The sequence below is a fragment of the Hypanus sabinus genome, chromosome 21 (genome assembly GCF_030144855.1).
Source record: "Hypanus sabinus isolate sHypSab1 chromosome 21, sHypSab1.hap1, whole genome shotgun sequence".
In the NCBI taxonomy this organism is placed as follows: domain Eukaryota; kingdom Metazoa; phylum Chordata; class Chondrichthyes; order Myliobatiformes; family Dasyatidae; genus Hypanus; species Hypanus sabinus.
The window spans coordinates 37,199,236-37,221,034 of record NC_082726.1 but is presented as its reverse complement, the minus strand read 5'-3'; the positions used below and the strand labels follow the sequence as shown (position 1 = coordinate 37,221,034).

The 21,799-nt window shown below is 40.7% G+C and overlaps 1 protein-coding gene across 6 annotated transcripts in view; it reads right to left on the bottom strand.

Moving 5' to 3' along the window:
- The window catches only part of LOC132378966 (paladin-like), a 278,270-nt gene that overhangs the window by 167,205 nt on the left and 89,266 nt on the right, over window positions 1-21,799 (bottom strand). For all 6 annotated transcript variants that reach the window (XM_059946356.1, XM_059946357.1, XM_059946359.1 and 3 more), the window contains 3 exons: window positions 21,519-21,683; window positions 19,827-19,987; window positions 11,422-11,497 (listed from right to left, as the gene is read on the bottom strand). In XM_059946356.1, coding sequence (XP_059802339.1) covers window positions 11,422-11,497; window positions 19,827-19,987; window positions 21,519-21,683 — 402 coding nt within the window. The remainder of the gene's footprint in view (window positions 1-11,421; window positions 11,498-19,826; window positions 19,988-21,518; window positions 21,684-21,799) is intronic.

Below are 21,799 nucleotides of genomic sequence, written 5' to 3'. Positions count from 1 at the left end.
AGGTGGATATGCAGGCCAAGTCATTGGGTACATTTAAAGCAGAGGTTAATAGATTCTTGTTTAATCAGGGCATTAAAGGTTACAGAGAGAATGGAGTTGATAGGGATGATGGATCAGCCATTATGGAATTGCAGATCAAACTTGATGAGCCAAATGGCCTAATTCTAATATGGTCTTATATTCACATCTAAATCATTGACATAAATAATGAAAAACAGAGGTCCCACAGTTGTCAAAGGCCTCTAGTTGGAGAACTGACCTTCATCCATCACCCTCTGCCTCCTGCCATCGAACCAATTCTGAATCCACCTCGCTAGCTCCCCCTGAATTCCACGTTCTAACCTTCCAGATCAGCCTGCCATGCAGGGCCTTGCTGAAGTCCATATCTACTGCCCAACCTTCATCTTTGGTACCCCTTCAAAATCCTCAAAAAGATTCATCAGACATGACTTTCCTTGCACAAACCAACCTTTTGCTAACTCAGTTGACTATCCAAGTGATGGTGGATCTTGAATTCCCTCCAGTAACTTCCCTACAACTGAAGTTGGGTTCACCAGCCTGTAGTTCCCTAGCCTGTCCTTGTGACCCTATTTGTTCTGGCACTGTCAGATACCCTGCCACCTCTCTATCCATCACAGTATGCTGTGTACTGACATCTACATTTGCTGTGTTCGCACTGTAACCTTCACTCAGTTTAACTAACCTTGATTGGATTTCTATATCACCCACTCTTGAGACCATCAGTACTGCCACTGCAGTGTTATACTCTTCTTCAAAATACAATATATTCTGGGTAACCTACACTTAGCACAGTTCATCTGTTCCCAATACCATTTGCACTGTCACCTACCATCAGCAGTTTAAACATATTAACCTGTGCTCAGCAATATTTGTACTTCATTTGCCTTCAACACAGCCACTACAGCCTCTTGCTCTGATTACACACCATACAGTGCTCTTGATGCTGTCAGTACCAGCAACTGGTCAAGACATGGCTTGTACCTTCACCTACTTTCAATACCATGAAACCAATACCTGCTCTCAGCACGGTCTATTCTACTGTGTGCCATCACCCATTCTTGATAAGATTTATCTTGTCAACCACTCTTGAAATAGTCAGTATGGTCACTGACTGTCATGGTAACCTCATACAGAGTCCTGGCATTTACGGCTGATGCAGTCTCATTCTGGCGGGTACTCCCACCGTGTCCCTGGCTGCTGCCTTCACTCAACCCAGTGTGTATGGATGTTCACTCTTGATCCCTTTGCTATGAAGTCCATGCCCAGCGTGGTTTGTACTGCTCTTTACCCTCGGTATTCAACCCTTGGGAAGCACAGGAAGTGAGGAAAAGGTGGATGAAGATTGTTTCTTTCATTAATGTTGGTCTGAACACAATAGAAAAGGACAACTCGCGTTCAGGAAACCAGGGTGTAGAAGCAGTTTGGATGAAGATGCAATAGAACTGCGAGGAATGGTGGGAAATAAAGGAAGAATAAATAGCAATTTGTCAGAAAGGTAAAGGAATAATCACACATAGACTGAAAATAAAATGGGAAAGGGTGAATTAGTGAGGATTTCACTGAGTGTTTTTGGAATAGTTTCTGAGATCAGGGCAAGGTTATGCCGGATCTGGTTTTGTGCAATGAGATAGGTTTGATTAATGACCTCATAGTCATACTGAGTTAACAACAATTGTTACATAACTTAATTTAATATTAAGTTCAGCAGAGAAAACAGTATGTCTATGGTAATATTTTAAACATAAATACAGGCAGCAGACATTTACAGTGATTACTAGAAAGCACAAAATGGATACACTGCAATTAGGTTGGGGGAGGGGGTTCCATGGGGGAAAACCTATAATCCATAGTTAATTATAATGTAGAAATAAATTTAAGAAGCATAGAATTGCTCAAAAGGGGTGGCAGGCCAGAGGACTTGATAGAATATTGAAGCAACAAAGAATAACTAAAGGATTAACATAGAAGGAAACATTAGACTGTGACATAAAACATAACATCAGATGGCAAGAGATCCTGTAAATATATAGAAGGCAAGTCTGTGGAATTAATAATGGACAACAAGGAAATTTTAGGTGAATTGAGCTAATATTTTACATCTACATTCACTCTAGGAAATACAGGTAACACCTAAGATATAATTATAAATAGGTAAGTGGCATGGGGGAAGGAGTTTGTAAAATTACGATAACTAGGGGCAGCAGTACTGGGTCAATTGTTAAAGCTGCAAACTAACAAATTTTCTAATCCGGACGGACTTTTAAAAAAGTGGCTAATCAGTGACTTCATGCATTGTCTTTAATTCTCCAATAACAAAAGTTCAAACTTCAAAGTAAAATTTATTCTCAGAGTACATACAACCTTGAGATTCTTTTTCATGTGGGCATACGCAGCTAATCTATAGAGTGGTAACTGTAAAGAGGATCAATGAAGAAGCAAGAGAATAGAAGACAACAAACTGCAAATACAAATATAAATAAGTAGCAATAAATAACGAGAGCATGAAATAACAAGATAAAGAACTCTTAAAAGTAAAATTTATTATTGGAGTACATACAACCCTGAGATACTTTTTCCTGCAGGCATACTCAGCAAATCTATAGAATGGTAACTGTAAACAGGATCAGTGAATGAGCAAAAGCATAGAAGACAACAAACTGTGCAAATATAAATAAATAACAAGAGCACGAAGTAACAAGATAAAGAGTCCTTGAAGTGAGATCATTGGTGTTGGAATGCCAGATATGTAGATGTTCTCTTCTGTTAAAGACCCTGATAGCTGAGTAATAGTAACTGTTCTTGAACCTAGTGGTGTGAGTCCTGAGGCTCTTGTACCTTCTTCCTGTTGGCAGCACTGAAAAAAGATCATGGCTTGGGGGGGTAAGGATCTTTGATGATGGATGCTGCTTTTCTACGATAGTATTTCCTGTAAATGTACTCAGTGGTTGGGAGGGGGGAGGGGTGTTACCTGTGATGTACTGGGCCAAATTCACTACCTGTTGTAAGATCTTCCACTCAAAGGTATTGGTGTTCAAAGCCATACCAGGCCGTAGTGCAACCAGTCAATACACTGTCCACCATACATCTATAGAAGTTTGTCAAGATTGTTGATGACATGACGAATCTCTGCAGAATCCTAAGGAAGTAGAAGTGCTGTCGTGTGTTTATAGGATAAGTCCAGGACAGGTCCTCTGAGATCGTGGCACCCAGGATTTTAAATTATTGATCCTCTCCACCTCTGATCCCCGATAAGTACTGGTTTGTGGACCTCTTGTTTCTTTATCCTGAAGTCCATAATCAGTCCCGTGGTCTTGCTGACATTGAGTGAGAGGTTAATGTTATGACATTACTCGGCCAAATGTTCAATCTCCCTCCTGTATGATGATTCACCACCACCATTGATACAGCCCACAACATAAATATGGTGTCAGAGCTGTTTTTAGCCACACAGTCATAGGTGTAAAGCAAGTAGAGCATGAAGTTAAGCACACAGCCCAATCCAAACTGGCTGACAAAAAAAAAAGTAACTTCATGTTTAGGTAAGAGAGGGAGCAGAAACCAGGACACCAAAAGCCAGTCAGCTTAACTTCCATCATCAGGAAAATATTACAAATTATCATCAGAGATGTAATGGCAACCCTATCCCAAATACTTAATTACAATCTGGAACCTAACCCTTTGATTGCTCTTTTCGACACCTCCGGAGAGGGGGACACGCACCTAAGTCCAACCAAACATCACATACTGTCTTTTGCCTCTCTTTTGGTCAGGCACGCAGTCTTGCTCAGGTGGAGGGATGCTGCCCTGCCCACCCATGCTCAATGGCTTAGGGACATCATGTCCAGTCTATACCTTGAGAAGATCCATTATTCAACTCTCAATTTGGACATAAAGTTCCAAAAGGTGTGGGGACCCTTTCTTGAATATTTTCAGAATGTAAGGACAATTGTTGAATGTAAGGACAGTTCCACCAGATGGAAGAGGGTGGTGGTGGAGGGGAACTGGTTAGGTCTGTTGTAATAGTAATAAGTACTTTATTGATCCCAAGTGGGAAATTCCTTCATTACAGCAGGAACATTTAAAAACACACTAGCAGCATGCAGACTTAACTAATAATAATATACACAATAATAATGCGCCAATGTCCAATAACAATGTATGAAATTATAAAGCAGAAACAATTGTACTATGATGTGTGTTCTCCTGTCACACAGAGATGAACTGATGCATATGCTTATTGCATTTGTTAAGAAAGATTTTCTGTAATAATCCTTATGACAGCAGAGCTGAATGTCTAGAAAGAAGCAGAGAAGCCTTCTTGATGGGAGATAGAGATGTATAGGAACTGAATATCCAGGGTGCAAATTAGGCAATCAATGCCAGGGTATTAAAAATTGTTGGAGAGATCAAGAGTATGTGAAGTGTTGCACACCTAAGTGGGAAGAGACTGAACCAAGGGTTATAAAACGGGGTTGAGGTATGCAGAGACAAGTTCATTGTCATCTGCAACTTATTCTTGCCTCCACCTATCATCTCCCAGCTTCCTTGACTATTTCCACTCTTCTTCCCTCCATTTGCCCATCATCTGTCCTCACCTGGATCCACATATCTCTTGCTCCAGCCCTCCTGTTCACTTCTTTATACTGGCTCTCTCCCCTCTACTCTTCTAGTACAGGAGAAGGGTCTTTATCCAAAATGTCAATGTCCATTTCCCTCCACAGATACTAATTGACTCTTTGAGTTCCTCTAACATTTTGTCTGTTGCTCTAGGTTCCAGCATCTGCAGATCATCTGTCATTGCCCTCAAGAAGTATATGGCCTACACCACCCTTTATTTCTTACACACTTCTGTTCTAATGGAAGGCCTTGCTGTTTGTATCTTGCAATTCAATGCCAGGGGGGATAATTGCCAAACATAACCTAATAGGCAAATGAGTGATTGTCCCAGAGCTTGCTGGAGCAGACAGAGAATGTGCTGCTTTATTCTTTAAATCAATGCTGAACCAGCAAGTTAAATGTTGAAGAGGGAAAAAAGTGAGCAGAACTATAAAATATATCTTAACAAAAAGACTGAGGTCATAGCAGCAACACTGGCAGAAGCTGTTCCTTCAGTGACAAAGGAACAAATACCCGATTCAAGCAGTAGCTCACAAAAACCAAGAAACAAGCTGCATCGTTGGGCATGCCTATTTTAACATGCGAGAAAGTACAAACGTTTGTAGAAGGCAAGGTACTGAATACGGTAGAAGTTAAAGTAAGTAAGGTATTAGATTCCCTTTATGGAAACCATAAGATCAACGAGACTGACTAAGCTTTTTGTAAATTCTTAAGTCAGCATAGTCCATACAGATTTCTGAATGGACTATGAACAGTAGTTCACTTTTTGCTCTCTTTTTGCACTTCTTAAGTATTTTTAAAAATACATTTCTCAATGTAATTTATAGTATTTTTTTATGTATTGCACCATACTATAACTACAAAATAACAAATTTCATGACAGATGTCAGTGATGATGAGTGATATTATCAGTGAGCAGTTTCAATTCCTGGGTGGGACCATCTCTAAAGATCTACGTATCTTGGGCCCAACATATTGATGCGATTGTAAAGAAGGCATGAGAGAGGCTAGATTTCATTAGGAGTTTACGGAGACTTGGTACGTCACCAAAGACTCTAGCACAGGCATGGGCAAACTACCGCCCGGGGGCCATATGCGGCCCGTTAAGCTTTTTAATCCGGCCCGCAGAACTTGATGAAATTATATTAATAAACCTTGTTAACGTTTTTCCCCGCAATTCTGGCGTTTTCCCAATAGATGACGCACTCTATATACATTGACCTTTGTTGAGGTGCAGCGTATTACTCCACATTTGCGCTTTACTCTTTGTTCGGCTCGACCTATTTGTGTGAACAGGCATTCAACGTCATGAACATCAACAAGGCCAGCCACAGATCCAAGTTAACTGACCAACACCTCAGATCCATCCTGAGAATCGCCACAACAAAACTAAATCCAGACTTTGATGCGCTGGCTAAAAAGGGAGACCAACAACACTGTTCCCACTGAAATTAAAAATAAGTTTCTTTGTTGTGTTATGTAAAAAATGCATTTGAAAATATTTTTTTCAATAAGCCTTACATGTTACATGTCATTTCTGTTAAGTGATGGACATGAGTAGTGCGCAGGTGCACGTACGTTCTCAAAATAAAAAATGCACTCCAGATCAAATAACGTGCTCCGCATACTGGCGCGCTGTCACTGATCTCTCCTTGTGCTGGTCGTTGTTGAGTTTTGGCACAGGGGACAATTGAATAAGAAGGAGCAGGACAAGTAGACCTGCATCTCCTACCGTTTTTGAAATAAAGATAGTCAGGAGGAGAGTGATGATGATAATATCTTGAAGGATAACAGAATTTTCAGTGCTTTAAAATAATAACTGTTACCATTAAAAAAAGCTGTATTTTATTCATTTAATTTTCAGTGTTTTAAAAGTCATTTCAATAAATAGCTAAATACCATGGGACTTCAAAGACAGATATTTTGTTGTAATGCATTTGTTCATTTTCAATTGAAATTAAAGCACATGTTTTCTACATATCCCATGATATTTTATTTTCTCTTATGAGGTGTATTACCAAAACACTCCGTCCATCTGCTCCTGGTCCGGCCCCCCTGTCAAATTTTAGAACCCTTTGTGACCCACAAGTCAAAAAGTTTGCCCACCCATGCTCTAGCCAATTTCTACAGAAGTACCGTGGAGAGCATTCTAATTGGCTGCATCACTGTCTGGTTTAAAGGATTGGAAAAAGTTGCAGAAAATTGTAAGCTCAGCCAGCTCCATCATGGGTATCAGCCTCCTCAGCATTCAGGGCATCTTCAAAAGGTTGGTGCCTCAATAAAGCAGCATCCATCATTAAGGAATCCCACCTCTCAGGACAAGCCTCGTCATATTGCATCCATTAGGAATGAAGTGCAGAAGCCTGATGACACACACTCAATATTTTAGAAACAGTTTCTTCCCCTTTGCTATCAGATTTCTAAAACAACAATGAACCATCCCATTAACACTACCTCACTTTTTTGTTCTCTTTTTGCATTCTTTCTTATTGTAATTTATAGTTTTTTTCCCTTTTATGTGTTTGCACTTTACTACTACTGCAAAACAACAAGTGTCATTAAATATGCCAGTGATATCAAACCTGGTTCTAATTCTGATAATAAACCTGATTCTGGTTCTTATTCTGAAACAGAAGTTATAAGTGTTAGTTCTGGAATTTTATGGTGAAGTTAGCTACTGTCTGGAATGGCTGTTTTGTCTAAGGGGAAGATGGCCATGCATTGAAATCTGCAGGACTCTATGGGTTCTTGACAGGATGGCTCTGAAAAAGGCGTCTGTTCTTGTGGGAAAATCTTGAACCACAAATCACTTTAATAATGGGAGGTCATCCATTTTTGACTACCTGTAATGAGTCTTTGGAATTTCTTTTCTCAAAGAGTGGTGGAAGAAGAGGCTTTGATTATTCTTAGTGCAGAAACAGGCAAGATTCTTAATAAGAAAAGCAGGGAAAGAAAAGTGTGTGCAAACAGTAGCCAGGTATTGGTGTGTGGGATTAAGGTTACATCTATACATTTAGCAATAGAGAATGACTCTTTATCTCCTTCCTAACAGATTCCTTCTTCTTCAGCCTTTCACTTTCCCACCTATCGCATCCCAGCTTCACACTTCATACACCTCCCCCACACAACTACCCTCTCTCTCACCTGGCTCCATCCTTGCCCCTCCCACACCCCCACTGTTCCCTCTAATTTGTAATGACCAGTGTGCACAAAAATCTTGTACTGTCCAATTTTTTGCCCACTGACAACATGTGCACCCTGAATTTTATATATATATATATAGGCATTCATTTTAAAACAGTGTCAATAAGAACTTTGATCTCTTCCGGATTCGGTTGTTTTTGTTCTCATTCATCCACACTCTCACAAAACATGCGTAGCAGCCCCATAGCAGGTAATGAAGGATTTTCTCGCCAGAGTTTATGCACACCGTCCATATGTCATTTGCTCGTTAAATGACGCTTTAAAAAGTCAAGTTTCCAAATTTCACTCCACTTCTTCCCACTTCAAATTCTCCAGTAACTTCTGCATCGCAACATTACAGGCAGGTAACACCAGTTTCATGGGGTTTTGTTGTTCAACTTTTTTTAAACAATTGACTATTTAAGGTTTTGTTTCATTGAGTTGAATTATAAAAATGGAATTACGTTCTGCATCTGTGGCTGCCTTTGTCACTTGTTTTTGGCAAACACTACAAGGTAATGAGTAAACTCTGTATTCATCCTGTCACTTCCTCCTGCACAGAACCATGATTTAGAAGCCCTGTTAGAACTGTGAAATCTTGCACGCAAGTAAGGTACTGAATAAGTTCTGATGTAAAAGGACTTGAGGCTTTTAGTAAATGAGAGGAAGGAGAAAGCAAACACTGCCGTTTTTATAGTATTCAAATCAGAAATGACATTCACTACAATATTAGACAAACACAAAACCAGTACAAAAGTTCATTTTCTTTCACTATTTGTAATTCACTAGCAGCCTGCCCATGCTCTTTGTTTGTCCTGGCTGTAACAGTGATAAGACCAGCAAAAAGTAATACGTACAGGAAAAACAAACTGATAACAGGAAGTACACCAGCAAACAGCAAAGCTGCAGAAAGCAAAAAGAAGCAAAGATGTAGGGTATATAAATAAAGGTCTTTAAAGGGAAAATAATAAAAGCATGGCATATTTCCCACAGGCAAACTCTGAGTCTGATCTCCCTGTCTATGTGAATGACTGCAGAAACTGCTATGTTAATGTACCATTGTTTTACTGCTGATAAGACCCACTGCATAACTGCAGAAGTCTCTTTGAAAGAGCTATGTTCTAGGCATCATTAGCAAGATGAATATTTATTGCCTATTCACTGTTGATCCCCAGGAAAGTGTGGATGAGGTGTCTCCTTGAACTGCTGCAGTCTGAGAGATGAAGGTGCAGTAACGGTGCTGTTGAGTAGGGAGATAGCATTTTAATACAGATAAGTGGCTTGCTAGGTCAACATATGCTTATCAACCACATCTTACAATGTCAAAAAGCACTGAAACAGGCCATTCAGCCCATTATTTCAATGCCAACCTTTTTGCCCATCTATACACAAATCCCATTTGCCTGCATTAAGACTCTTATAAAGAAGCATCAGGTTAACTTTCCAAAATATTTTACTGACAATTCAACACTACTCATATTTCTATTATTGTCATAAGAATTTTTTTAATGAATTTGAATTCTCCTGCTGCCATAAGACATATTAATATAGTCATTCTTATGCCATTTCATATCACTTATTACTGATGAAATACCCTTGAAATGTAGTCACTCTGATAAGGAAAAGTGGTAACAATTTTTTATCTAACAACTTCCCAAGGAAACATGCAATAAATAAAGATTACGCAGTCTTTTCTTGGTAATGGTGAGTAAGGATTAAATACATTTAGAATACCAGAATATTATCCTTCTCAGCCAAATTTTCCTGCATTCTCCCTGAATACCAGGGAGAACAAACCATCTCCTTTTGAAGGTGTGGGATCTATTAAATCAGATTTGGAGAACAAACTGTTCATGTCCCATTCAAAACACTGGAGATTATTTGCACAACTCCAAGTCACATTACTACGCTGTTGAAAATCAAGTTAACTCAGAATAAAACACATTTCGTGCACATTTTGCAGATACTTTAGCATTACTTGGAAAATTTGTCTCTTCACTTTTTGGCAGGCTTTTCACTCACTCCCAGCAATTTGTGACCAACTTGTTCCGCACCCTATCACTGACATGGTCTGCTCTCCATCCTTCCACTCTCTGAAGAAAATGCACTCAGTGGCCACTTTATTGGGTACAGGAGTGGAACCCTGTGCAGTCTTCTGATTTGAAGATCCATTTCAAGATTTGATGTATTGTGCTTTCAGTGATGCTCTTCTGCACACCACTGTTGCACCACGTGGTTATTTGAGTTACTGTCACCTTTCTGTCAGCTTGAACTAGTCTGGCCAATCTCCTCTGACCTCCCACAGAACTGCCCCTTGTTGTTTTTCACCATTCTCTGTAAACTCTTAAGTCTGCTGTGTGTGAAAATACCAGGTGAACAACAGTTTCTGAGATATTCAAAACACCCCATCTGGCACCAACCTCATTCCTCCATCAATCACTTAGATCAGATTTCTTCCCTATTCTGATGTTTGGTCTGAACAACTGAACCTCTTGATCATGCCTACATGCAATGAATGGTTGCCACATGACTGGCTGATTAAATATTTGCATTAAGGTGCAGGTGTGCCTAATAAAGTGTCCACTGAATGTACAAACGTTTGTATATTTATAGCATGTTAACTTGATAAAAGAGTCTTTGAACCAAAATATCAGTTTTGTTTTTCTCCTGACTGATGCTGAAAGTTCTCAGCATTCTCATTTTTAGTAATCAAAATGACTTTGTTAATGATTTTGGTGAATGATAAAATAGTGGGCAGGATATGGGGACAATTTTTCCTGCTCTTAGACCATAAAGCACAGGAGCAGAATCAGGCCATTTGGCTCATTGGGTCTGCTCCAGCATTCTATTATGGCTGCTTTGTTATCCCTCTTAAACCCATTCTCCTGCCTTCTCCCCGTAACCTTTCACATCCTTCCTAATCAGGAACCTATCAAGCTCTGCTTTAAATATACACAATGATATGGTCACCACTGCCATCTGTGGCAATGAATTCAACAGATTCACTATCCTCTACATAAAGGAATTACTTCTTATCTCTGTTCTAAGTGATCATCAATTCTAAGACTGTAACATCTGGTCCTAGACTCCCTCCACTATGGGAAACATCTTCTCCACATCCACTATCTAGGTCCCTGAATATTCAAAAGGTTTCAATGTGATTCCCCCCCCCCCCATTCTTCTAAATTCCAGTGAGTAACGGCCCAGAGCCATCAAACAATCTTGGTTTATTAATCCTTTCATTCCCGGATCTTCTTTGATACATGACTTGGGTTGAACAGGGAAGCCAAGCCTTGAATTAATCTGACAGACATTTTCTTCAACAGTACAGCAAAGCCTCAGATTTTTGCTTATCCCTGAATTGGGAGTTTGAAGTTATGGGGTCCCTTTTGGCTTCAAAACGGGGACAATCTTATCAGTGCCCAAGCGTGGTGTGCACCCATGCTTTCGTGCTCAATTTTGTTGAGTGGTACATGAATCTATAAACTTCTAACCAGGGTAAGAAGGATAACAACTAGGTCACAGCTATTACAAACATCCAGTGTCTGCTGGTTCAGGAATTTGCAACAATTGTATTTTAGAACAATAGTACACACTTACCCTGAGTGAATTAATAAAGGTGTCTATTTGTGCTTGTAATTGCAGCCCATCCATAGACAGTGGCAATCGATGGTACCTATAATATCAAGCAACAAAAAATACTTAATCATTTATATACTTCTATAAAAAAGGACACATCTTGAGTCCATATCAGTGTTACAATCTGTTCACAACTATAAACTAATCACCAAAACCTGTGGGTGTGGCTTAATGCTGAATGAACAATGTGCCAAGAGAAAATTAAAATATTTTTTCTCCTGTAATGTTCATCTGAATCCACTACAGACTGAATATGCTCCTGGTCCCAGGAGCTTTGGAAGCTGATCAGTAAAATCAAGCAGGATTCCTGGAATACACACTCAGCAATAGAAACAGGGAATGCAACATTTATTCTTAAAATCCACCCTACTGTGAACTGTTATGTTGCCACCTTCACAGTATTGCAACATAGATTCAAGTGAATTAGACAGGTCACTAATTTCACTACAAAGCTGACCAATAAATCACTAACTCTTCTGGTAAGATGGCTGTGCATTCGGACACACCAGCTTTGCAGGAGGGGAGGGGAAATCCAATCAAGAGTGTCCTTTTTACAATCACAAGACAATGCTGGGCATTAAGAACCTGAAGTACTGCAGGCCTACCCTGTGAGCAAGCAGCTCGCTGGCAGAGGAGCTGGACTTTGTGTGGACCATGTTACTACCAGCAACAGGAAGGCAATGGAGTCGACAGGCAAAGGCCATGTGCACTCTAACAGCGAGTAATTGTCTTGGATGTTTCTCTTGTGAATGCAAGACCCTGTTGGACTCTGATAATGTAAAGTGTTGCAAATACGTTTCCCTTGTTTATTGGTGTGACACGTGGCAGGGAAGCTACATAATCTTGGTTGTAGCAAGGACTAGGCCTCAAGCTGCAGGTTTGCCTGTTGCTGCAGTCCAGGGGAGGAAATGCTGGAGGCAGTGTAGCACGGCCTCCATGCTAAGCCCCCCTCCCCCCACAGTCAGTGGCTACCCTCCTGTGTTCAATCAGTGGAATGACAAGCTGGACTGCGTGCATGCATTCGTCTGCGGACTGCTGAGAACTGCCAGCTCTTGCCGAAACACCCATGCACTATCAATTTACAGTACATACCTATCAGGGACTTGGGCTATATTTTTGTGTGATTGTAAGTTTACTTTCTATCTTACATGTGCTATATGTGCCTTGTGCTGTGTATGACTGCTGGCACATTATTTTGCACCTTAGCCCCAAAGGAACGCTGTTTCGTTCGGCTGTGTTCATTGGTATTGAATGACAATTAAACTTGAGGCAACTACGCCAGTTGTAGAATGGCTTCACTCAGTACAAACTCAATTTATAAGAGGGTCTGTTGTAACTACCACAATTAACACCTAAGATTAAATATTAACCAACAGCAAAGCAGCAGAGACACAACCCTAACCAATTCAAATACTCTACAATTTTAGTAATACTCTCAAAAGGTATTGTCTTATGAATGACACACTAGACCAAGGTCTCATTTGCTCGTTTAGACAGGTAGTCTTTGAAGAAGATCAAGGGTTTCTACTGAAATTCTCATTCTCATTTCTCTCTCAACCCCTAGTATCAGGTTAACTCATCTATTGTAGCTTTGATATTCCTGGGACCATGCTTAGGCTCGGTTTTGTCTTCTGAACTTCAGCAGTGTAACAAACAGCATTCCCATGTTCGACTGGATCACATTCTGAATTTAGACAATAGGCCTTGGAAAATGTCATCAACAAACAACGGTGATATCCTAAACAGAACACATTCACTTCAAGGCCCTTGATGTATTGCAAGGTATTCAAAATAAACAGAAAAGGCAGGTTCAAATAAAACAACGAGAAATACATCCCTTTCATATAAACACTGAAATGATGATGGATTTTCGGGAGAGAGAACTGTGGTATCTTTCAAAAATTAATCAGTAAAATCAGACTAAACAATCTGACTCTGGCTTTGGTTCATTTGGAACGGTGAGGCTGAGGATGGGTTGCTAAATCAGGTAAAGGAAGGTAACGAGAGATCTATTGCTTCAGATGCAGGCAGCAGAGCAACCCCATGCATGAATGAAATGAGCAGCTGGCACTAGCCACCGTCAACTAGCTGTTTACTCCACAAGGCGTAGTGTCCATATCTTTTTTTGACTCACTGTTCATTGGGCTAACAACAAGACATTCTTTATTGTGGTAGTCAATGCTCAACTAACACCAGTGAATGGGACAGAAATGGAGTCGAAAAAACGTATACTTAACGGTATGATGTAAAACATACACTCATTGTCATACATATCACACAGAGGCCCCAAAGTTGTATAGGGCAAGATTTCAGGAAGTTAGTCTGAAACCTGCATCTCAAGTTGGACGTAGTGGGAGGTAGAAGTTAAAGAAACTTAAAAAATAATCCCACGGATGCTAACTGCCTCATTGAGATTGAGAACCTTATTTGGTGCTCCAGATTGTAGCACCTGCACTCTGCCATACCCAGCCCCAGATTATTACCCACCATCTCGTAGGCATTCAACAAGTTTACTTTCTTGGGCTCCATCACCAACCTGATTTTCTCAATCGACCTGCATGTTGAAATTTCCCACGACTACCATAACATTGCCCTTTTGACACTTCTTTTCTATTTCCTGTTGTAATCTGTGGTCACATCACAGCTACTTTTGGGAGGCCTGTATATAACTGCCACCAGAGCCCTTTTAACCTTGCAGTTTCTTAACTCAATCCACAAGGAATCAACATCTTCTGATCCTTTGTTCACATCTTTCTAATGATTTGATGTCATTCTTTACCAGCAGAGTCACAGCATCCTTCCGCCAACCTTCCTATCCCTCCAATACAACATGTAACCCTGGACATTCAGCTCCCAATTGCAACCATCCTTCAGCTATGATTCAGTGATGGCCACAACATCATACCTGACAATTATGTCATAGTTCTGTGAGAAAGTACAACACCAAGAAGGTGTGCTTCACTAAGCAAAGTGCCATGGAAAAATAGCAGAATTCAAACATCTACTCTACACAAGATGGCCAGAACAATGAAGTAGGCACTATTTTCCAATCCCATGACAGGGATCCAAAAACCAGCCTTCTTACTTGGTTACATTCACAGTGGACAACCAGCCCGTGAAATTTGAGCTGGATATAGTGTCAACTGTTAACTTGGTAAGACACTACACACATCCATGCTATTTTCAGTGCAGCTGTGAAGCACCAAACTTGGCATTCAGTATTTTGGAATCTGGCATACGGATAATTTGCTTACCAAGGTAACAGCTGACCCTGTATGTTTGAATTCTGCTATTTTCCCACGGTACTTCCCTTAGTGAAGCACACCTTCTTGTGATGCCCTACTTTCTGACAAAACCAGCAGACTGTCTTTTGATGCCTGCAATCAGACCGTTGGGCATGACTTTCCCCACATAGATGGCATCTCTATGGAGGCTTACACAATCTCTATGGAGCTGCAGACTGCGTGTATCCACTGGCAAACACTGACGTTTTCGGAAGGGGGCGGAACCCGCATAGAGCCGCTCTTGACTGCCTTCTGGTGGCGAGCTGTGGAGCATGCTTTGTCCTGGAACAAATCATGCTTTTCGGACAAGAGGATCTCCTGTGTCTGCCCATCTTGGATCCCAACAATCAACATGTGGATAAGTATCACCTCCTTGAATTTGCTCTGAAGAATATCTTTGTATTTGCATTCCTGCACTGCTAGGGACAGTCTTGTGATGAAATCATCTACGTTCTTGTCGGGGTTTTGCCACAGCTGCAAGTACCTGAAGCATGCCGTAAAGACATTATCTTGTGTCCTCCAACATGGTCCAAAGCCTCAAATGCATCTGTCAGTTCAGATTCACTCTGTAGGTGGAGAGCATCAAATTATTTCTGCCCAAATTCTCCCTAGTGTATGAAGGGCAGCTTGGCATCATTGCTTCCTCCAGTTTTGCCACTGGTGTTACAATTGGTAGGAGTTTGATGTCATTGTAATTTTTCCCTACTGCTGCCAGTTTCCAGGGGTTGGTTATGCCATAGTTGCAGCCCAAAAGGGATTTGGTGCTTGGAGTGGAGCAGCCATCTACCTTCTGATCCTCATCACCAAATGCTACGCATGCACAGAGCAAGAAAGACAATGGAGTGGTATGATTAAACTTTTTCACTGAGTCCTGTTAGTAACAGTACATACTGAGCAACTTACAGTGTGGGGGTTCTGAGACAAAAGCATGTGCACTTGAAAGACTGCATGCAAAAGGCAGAAAGCCCTGCACGGGTAGGAGGTCCAGTCAATTCACTGCACAGCAGATCAGCACATGTGCACTTGCCATTCCCGCAATCGATCTTGTATGGTACAACATTCCATCAGATACTTGCTTGACTATACTGTGGATAGTTGTTTAAATTGGGACAGTAGTTCCCAGATCTTTATGAGAAGGACTTGCAACGTCCACTAGGCTGGGAGCAATACTATCATATGCAAAATCAATGTTCCAGAGAGTTCATCCAGTTTCATTCTTTCTCCATTTCAACATAGTGCTAATGATACAACAAGTAACTTGCCAGGCCACTTCAGGAAAGTATTTAATTATCAATCATCATGGGAAGTCTGTGGTCATGCATAGCCCATACTGAGCAAAGGTGGCAGATTTCCTCTCCCAATGAACATTAGTACCTGTGCCCTTGTCCTTCTCAGAAGTGGAGCACACACCAATATTAGGGTCCACTATCAGCAGCAGATAAATCACATACCACAGTTGCCACCTTTGGCTTTGTTGTGTTTCTGGATATCCAGATGGGTAAACAGACTGCCTCAGAATGAAGACAACATAACTACTGCCGTGATATTTGTCAATCACCTTCATTGTTTTATATAGTTTAGCAACACCAAACTGTTGAGAGAATGGAAACATTTCACAGCCTCTGATAGTTCCTATCACTTTCCGAAAATAGAGAACAGATTAGCAGATACCAGTCTGCAAGATGTTGGAAATATCACCTCCTCTAGTACAGAAATAATATGTTTCAAAGTTTATCCCACAGTCACCCGAGCAACCAAACCTAATGTCCTTCCCACCTCACTCTGAGATGTTGCATTTTTGGCCAAAGATTTACCTCAGCAAGGACAATCCTACAGAAACATTGACATCCCACACAGGTAACTGAGGTAGCAGAATGTTTCCTTGAATAGTGAGCAAGTGTGGCCTCATGCTGAAAGCCCTAGTTCCCTTTCCTTTCACCAACTTGTCATGCTCTGTGCCCTCTGGTCACTTTCCCAATTATACTGATTCCTACAAGAAATGCCTACTATCTCAGCCTGGGAAGTTGTAGTTGGTTAGGCACCTGGAACATGATTCTAGTTATTTTAAAAGGACACTAGAAAGTGCCAAGCCCTTACACAATTATATCAGCTTCCTGCCAAAATCAATTAGTTACTAACCTGAAAGTTTATGATCCCTTTAAATAGCATTGTTGCCAGGGATGTGCACTTCTGCCACTGAACTGATGTTTATTCATGCAAGGTTAAGAGAGAACATTAGTTGGAGCACTGACCCTTACTTTGAAAAATATATTCAAGAAAATGTGCAAAATATGTGTTATGCAGTGTAACGTTCTCGTTCGGGTGTAACCGATAACGCCGAATTAAACGCCGAGATAAACCACAGTCAATGAAAACCAAGTCGCAGTAAGATTAACCATTTACTGTTCACTCTTCACATTAACATATGATGAAAACTGTTGATAAAACAATACAAGATTGATACAGTATTTGTTCCTTTCTTAATATCACATTCCCATTGTAAATACTTGTAAAAGTGACTATAACTACATTATATTAAGGTGCAGTATACAGGCAGAGTTTACCTATGCCATTGACTACTTTAAATACACTTCAATGCAAACTATCCGCAACTCTTTAACTAACGAAAACATAAACATTATCGACCGTCGTTACTTTTAACAGGATCGGCGTTAACATCTTAGTTCAATATATTGATTATCTATTAACTTACAGCGTAACAATGCTTGCAAAACAACTTCTGCTCAGGTCTGCCTCGTGGTGAGCCCCCCACCCTCGCGTTGATCTCAAACCGGTATTTGTCCCACAAGACCCGGCGAAACCGGATGTGACGTCATCGCGTGCCGATATTTTTTACAGGCAATGAATATACTTTAAACACTTCTAATTATAACTAGAAAATACTAACAAATGAATTACTAAGCGAAAATATTATAAACTAAATAACTGTCATAAAGACAACACATGCAGGATGAACATACATCATTGCACTGTAAATAGTGATCTTGCTGAACAATTAACTTTTGAAGAAGTTTGACGTAAGTTTTTAAATTTCCTTTGTGTTGTACGGGTGATATTGGAGGGATTTTTGCACAGGTTCTAGCCCCTTGACATGCAATGACAGGAAGACATTTAGCCAAGGAGAGAGAACTTGCCATGTGCACTAAGCTTCGGTGCATCCCCCATTTATAATGCTGGACCTCATAATTGTTAATCTTTAATGGTGACTGGCAGGAATGGTTCTTTGCATCTCAATATCCAGAAGCTTTCAATAGACCAAAGTGAAGCAATCTAATCATGGTTGCTTGTTCTGCAAAATTCTTCCATATATTCATTACATGTTCACCACTGCTCTCTCCAATATGAATAGAATGAGCCAGCACTATGCACATCTCCATCAGATATGTGACATGGAACCTGTAGACACACACCATGGGTCCAAATTTTGATCCCTTGTATTTTTGTTTCAACACATCAATAAATTGGTTAAGTGCTTGAATACAATCCTTGGGTTGTGCCACTATGGCAGGCTAGCCCAGAGTGCAAGTGGTCATGGTGCCAGTTTTATCTTGGCTGTTGGATCTTAGTTTGTGACTTTTATATCGCATTAAAATGACCACCTCTTTTCTCAGTTGTGCACTGAGGAACATTTTTTAAACTATTGCAGCCAATCAATAACTTACCCAATTGCGAGACTTCATGAATGAGCTTGAACAGAAAGAGCAAGGTGGTGACTAGACCGAAGGCCAGTTATGAGCCCTTTCCCAGTCTACTTCTTTTCTCCATCACAACCTCCACAATTATTTCAACAAGATCAGAAACGAGCAAAAATCATGGCATATTTGTTACTCTTCCCATTTTAAACACTCATGAAACCAAGTGTAGACTCTCCAGTAATGTCTCTGGGCACAGTCCCACCCAAAAGGATAGAGTTGCTTGTTACATATGCACAGAGCAAGATTAGCAACAGAGTAGTACGATTAAACATGTTGACTAAGGCATGTTAGAAACGTACATGTTGGGCAAGCATAGCAGTCAGTGTGACACTATTAAGCTCAGGACGTTACAGAGTTAGGAGTTCAATTCCGACATCATCTGCAAGGAATCTGTATGTCCTCCTAATGGAATACATCGGTTTTCTCTGGGCGCTCCAGTTTTCTCTCACAGTCCAAAATCATACCGGCTAGTAGGTCATTGTAAACTGTCCCATGATTAGGCTAGGGTTAAAATAGGGGTTGCTGGGCAGCATGACTCGAAAGACCGAAAGGGTCTATTCCAAGCTGTATCTCAAACAATAAGTAATGAAAGGAGGCTCTGGCCACAGGACCAAAATCAAGCCATGCAGAGTCAGATTGTCTGCTGCAAAATCCTTGTGGTTAGTGATGCACAGTGTTGAAAAACTACTTTATAGGCACCACGGTAATGCACCAGCTAACATGACGCTATTACAGCTTGGGGCGTCGGAGTTCGGAGTTCAATCCCAGCATCCACTGCAAGGAGTATGTACGTCCCTCCCCATGGAGTGCACATTTTTTTTCTCTGGGTCCTATGTTTTCCTCCCACAGTCCAAAGGTGTACCAGGTAAGTTAATTGGTCACTGTAAATTACTCCTCGATTAGGTTAGGGTTTAATCAGGGTTGTTGGGGGTTGCTGAGTGGTGTGGCTTGAAGGGCCTATTCCACGCGATAAGAGAGTGGCTCCCGCTCGTAGGAGGCCAAATTGATTTACCGCGCGATCAAATGTGCCTTTGTCTTTTTCTCACAATCGATCAGATAGAGAACAATGTTTACTGCCTTTATCAATTGAGCTTCCGACAAGCTGTTCTCTTCAAATGAAGAAGTTAAAGTTTAATGAGCTCCATCTAGCTAAAACTAACTTTGGCACAAAACAGCAGTTTGTCCCATTGAACATTGAGAGAAGTATCCTCAACTATTTATGGATCCTTAGTTTGATCAGTTATCCATTTGGTGCTTTTCTCTGAGTGAGAGTGCAGGAGCCCAGTTGCTGTTGTTATTATAACTATATCCCACACTTGCATGCAGTAGAATAATCAAAAATTGAGATGGTCATTTTGCTCCATACCTGCAAGAAGACTTGGTAAAGAAAGGTCTTTTATAAACCTCTTCTGTTACATGGATGTCCTCTTCACAGCAGATAGAAATGGCTTGAGGTTCATCCTTGAAGTGCTCTATGTCGTTATAGACATAACTGATATTTTCATTCAGCTGAGCAAAGCTGTAAAGCTGAAAATTTAAGGAGTACATAAACTTAATTCCCAACAACAAGTGACAATTGTGATATTCACAAGGTACAACATTCAGAGAGAATGCCAAGTATTTGAACGTTGTCAAGGTCAATAAAAGCTATGTCAAAGAATTGAGTCTTGACAACAGCCCAGAACTAGAAAAGTTGTTCAATTTTCTCAAACCCCAAGCAGTGGAGTTACAGGATGGTGCAGGTGATACCTCAAGCTTCAACCACTCAAGTTCAATCCTGACCTCCGGTTCTGTCTGTGCAGAAGTCTGTCAATGCACTTTTACGATGTGTGTTGACTCCCGGTACTCCAGTTTCTTTACACATCCCAAAGATGTGCAGATTGGTGAGTTAGTTAGTCACTGTATATATTACCCCTGGTGTGTGAGTGAATGGCAGAATCTGTGAGGCTTTGATAGAAATATGGTAATAATAAACAGGTGATTGAAGCTCAGTGAACTAAAGTACCCATTTCTGAAATGATTGGCTTCAAAACAGGATTGAAAATTGGTTCAGAGGGTAGGCAGAAGAAGGTGATGGCTGAGAGTCATTTCTTGGAATGGAGACCAATGACTAGTGGGTCAGTTTTGAAACTAGTGTTATTCTTATTTATAAATAATTTGGATGTGAATGCACAAGACTTGGCCAGCAAGTTTGTAGAAGACACAAAATAAGGAGTTGTTGTTGACAGCGAATAAGGTTATCAGTGATTGCAGGGAGATATTGATCAGTTGGGGAAGTAGTCTGAGGTGTGGCAAATGGATCCCGATACAAATTCAGTTGATGTGTTTTGAAAAGTCAAACCAGCACAGGACTTGCACTATGAACAGTGGTGCACTGGGTAGTCTAATGCAACAATGGGCCTTAGGGATACAAGTACCTAATTCATTGAAAGTGGCATCACGTGTAGACAGAGTGCTGAAAAAGGTGTTTAACCCGCTGGCCTTCATCAGTTTAGGCATTGAGTATAGGAGTTGGGACATTATGTTGCAGATGTATTTATTGTTGGTGAAGACACAATTGAAAGTACTGAGTACGTTCTCCTCGTGACAGCATGAGTTTTCTCTGGGGGCTCTGGCTTACTTCCACAGTCCAAAGGCGTTCCAGTTATTTGGTTAATTGGTCATTGAAAATTATCCTGTGATTAGGCTCGTGCTAAAGAGGTGGGTTGCTGGGTGGTGCAGCTCGCTGGTCTCATTCCACACAGTCTCTAAACAAATAAATAAGGTGGATGGTAACAATTGTTTCTCCACAGTAGGGAGTCCAAAACGAAGTCCTAGGGTGAGAGAGGGAAGATTTAAAACAGACCAGAGTGGCAACTTTTTCCCCACACAGAGAGGTACTGAGTATCTGTATGAGGTACCAAAGAAGGTGCTGGAGGCAAACACAACAGTACTTGGAAAGGTAGATCTTCATGCACCTGGAGGGATATGGGCCAAATGCAGGGAATTAGTACTAAATGTGAACTCACTGGGCCGAATGAGACCGTGCCATTAACTATAGTGAAAAATCCCATTCTACCTCCTTCCTGATGCTCAGCTCCAGTTGTTCCACTTTCACATTTCTCCCCAGATTGTGAAGATTCTCGTGAAGGTTTTCTTTCCGTCTGGGCGTATATGGAATAAAGTCATTTTCCACACGCAAGAAGACCACAGGTTCTTCTCGAACACAGAAATACAGAATGTCCTGCAAAGGAAAAGAATTTTAATCTCTAAAAAGGGAAAGCTATATTTCTACAGAATTTTCATATCTTCATGATGATCCAATTCTATATGACCAAGAACATTATATTTGCAGTCAAT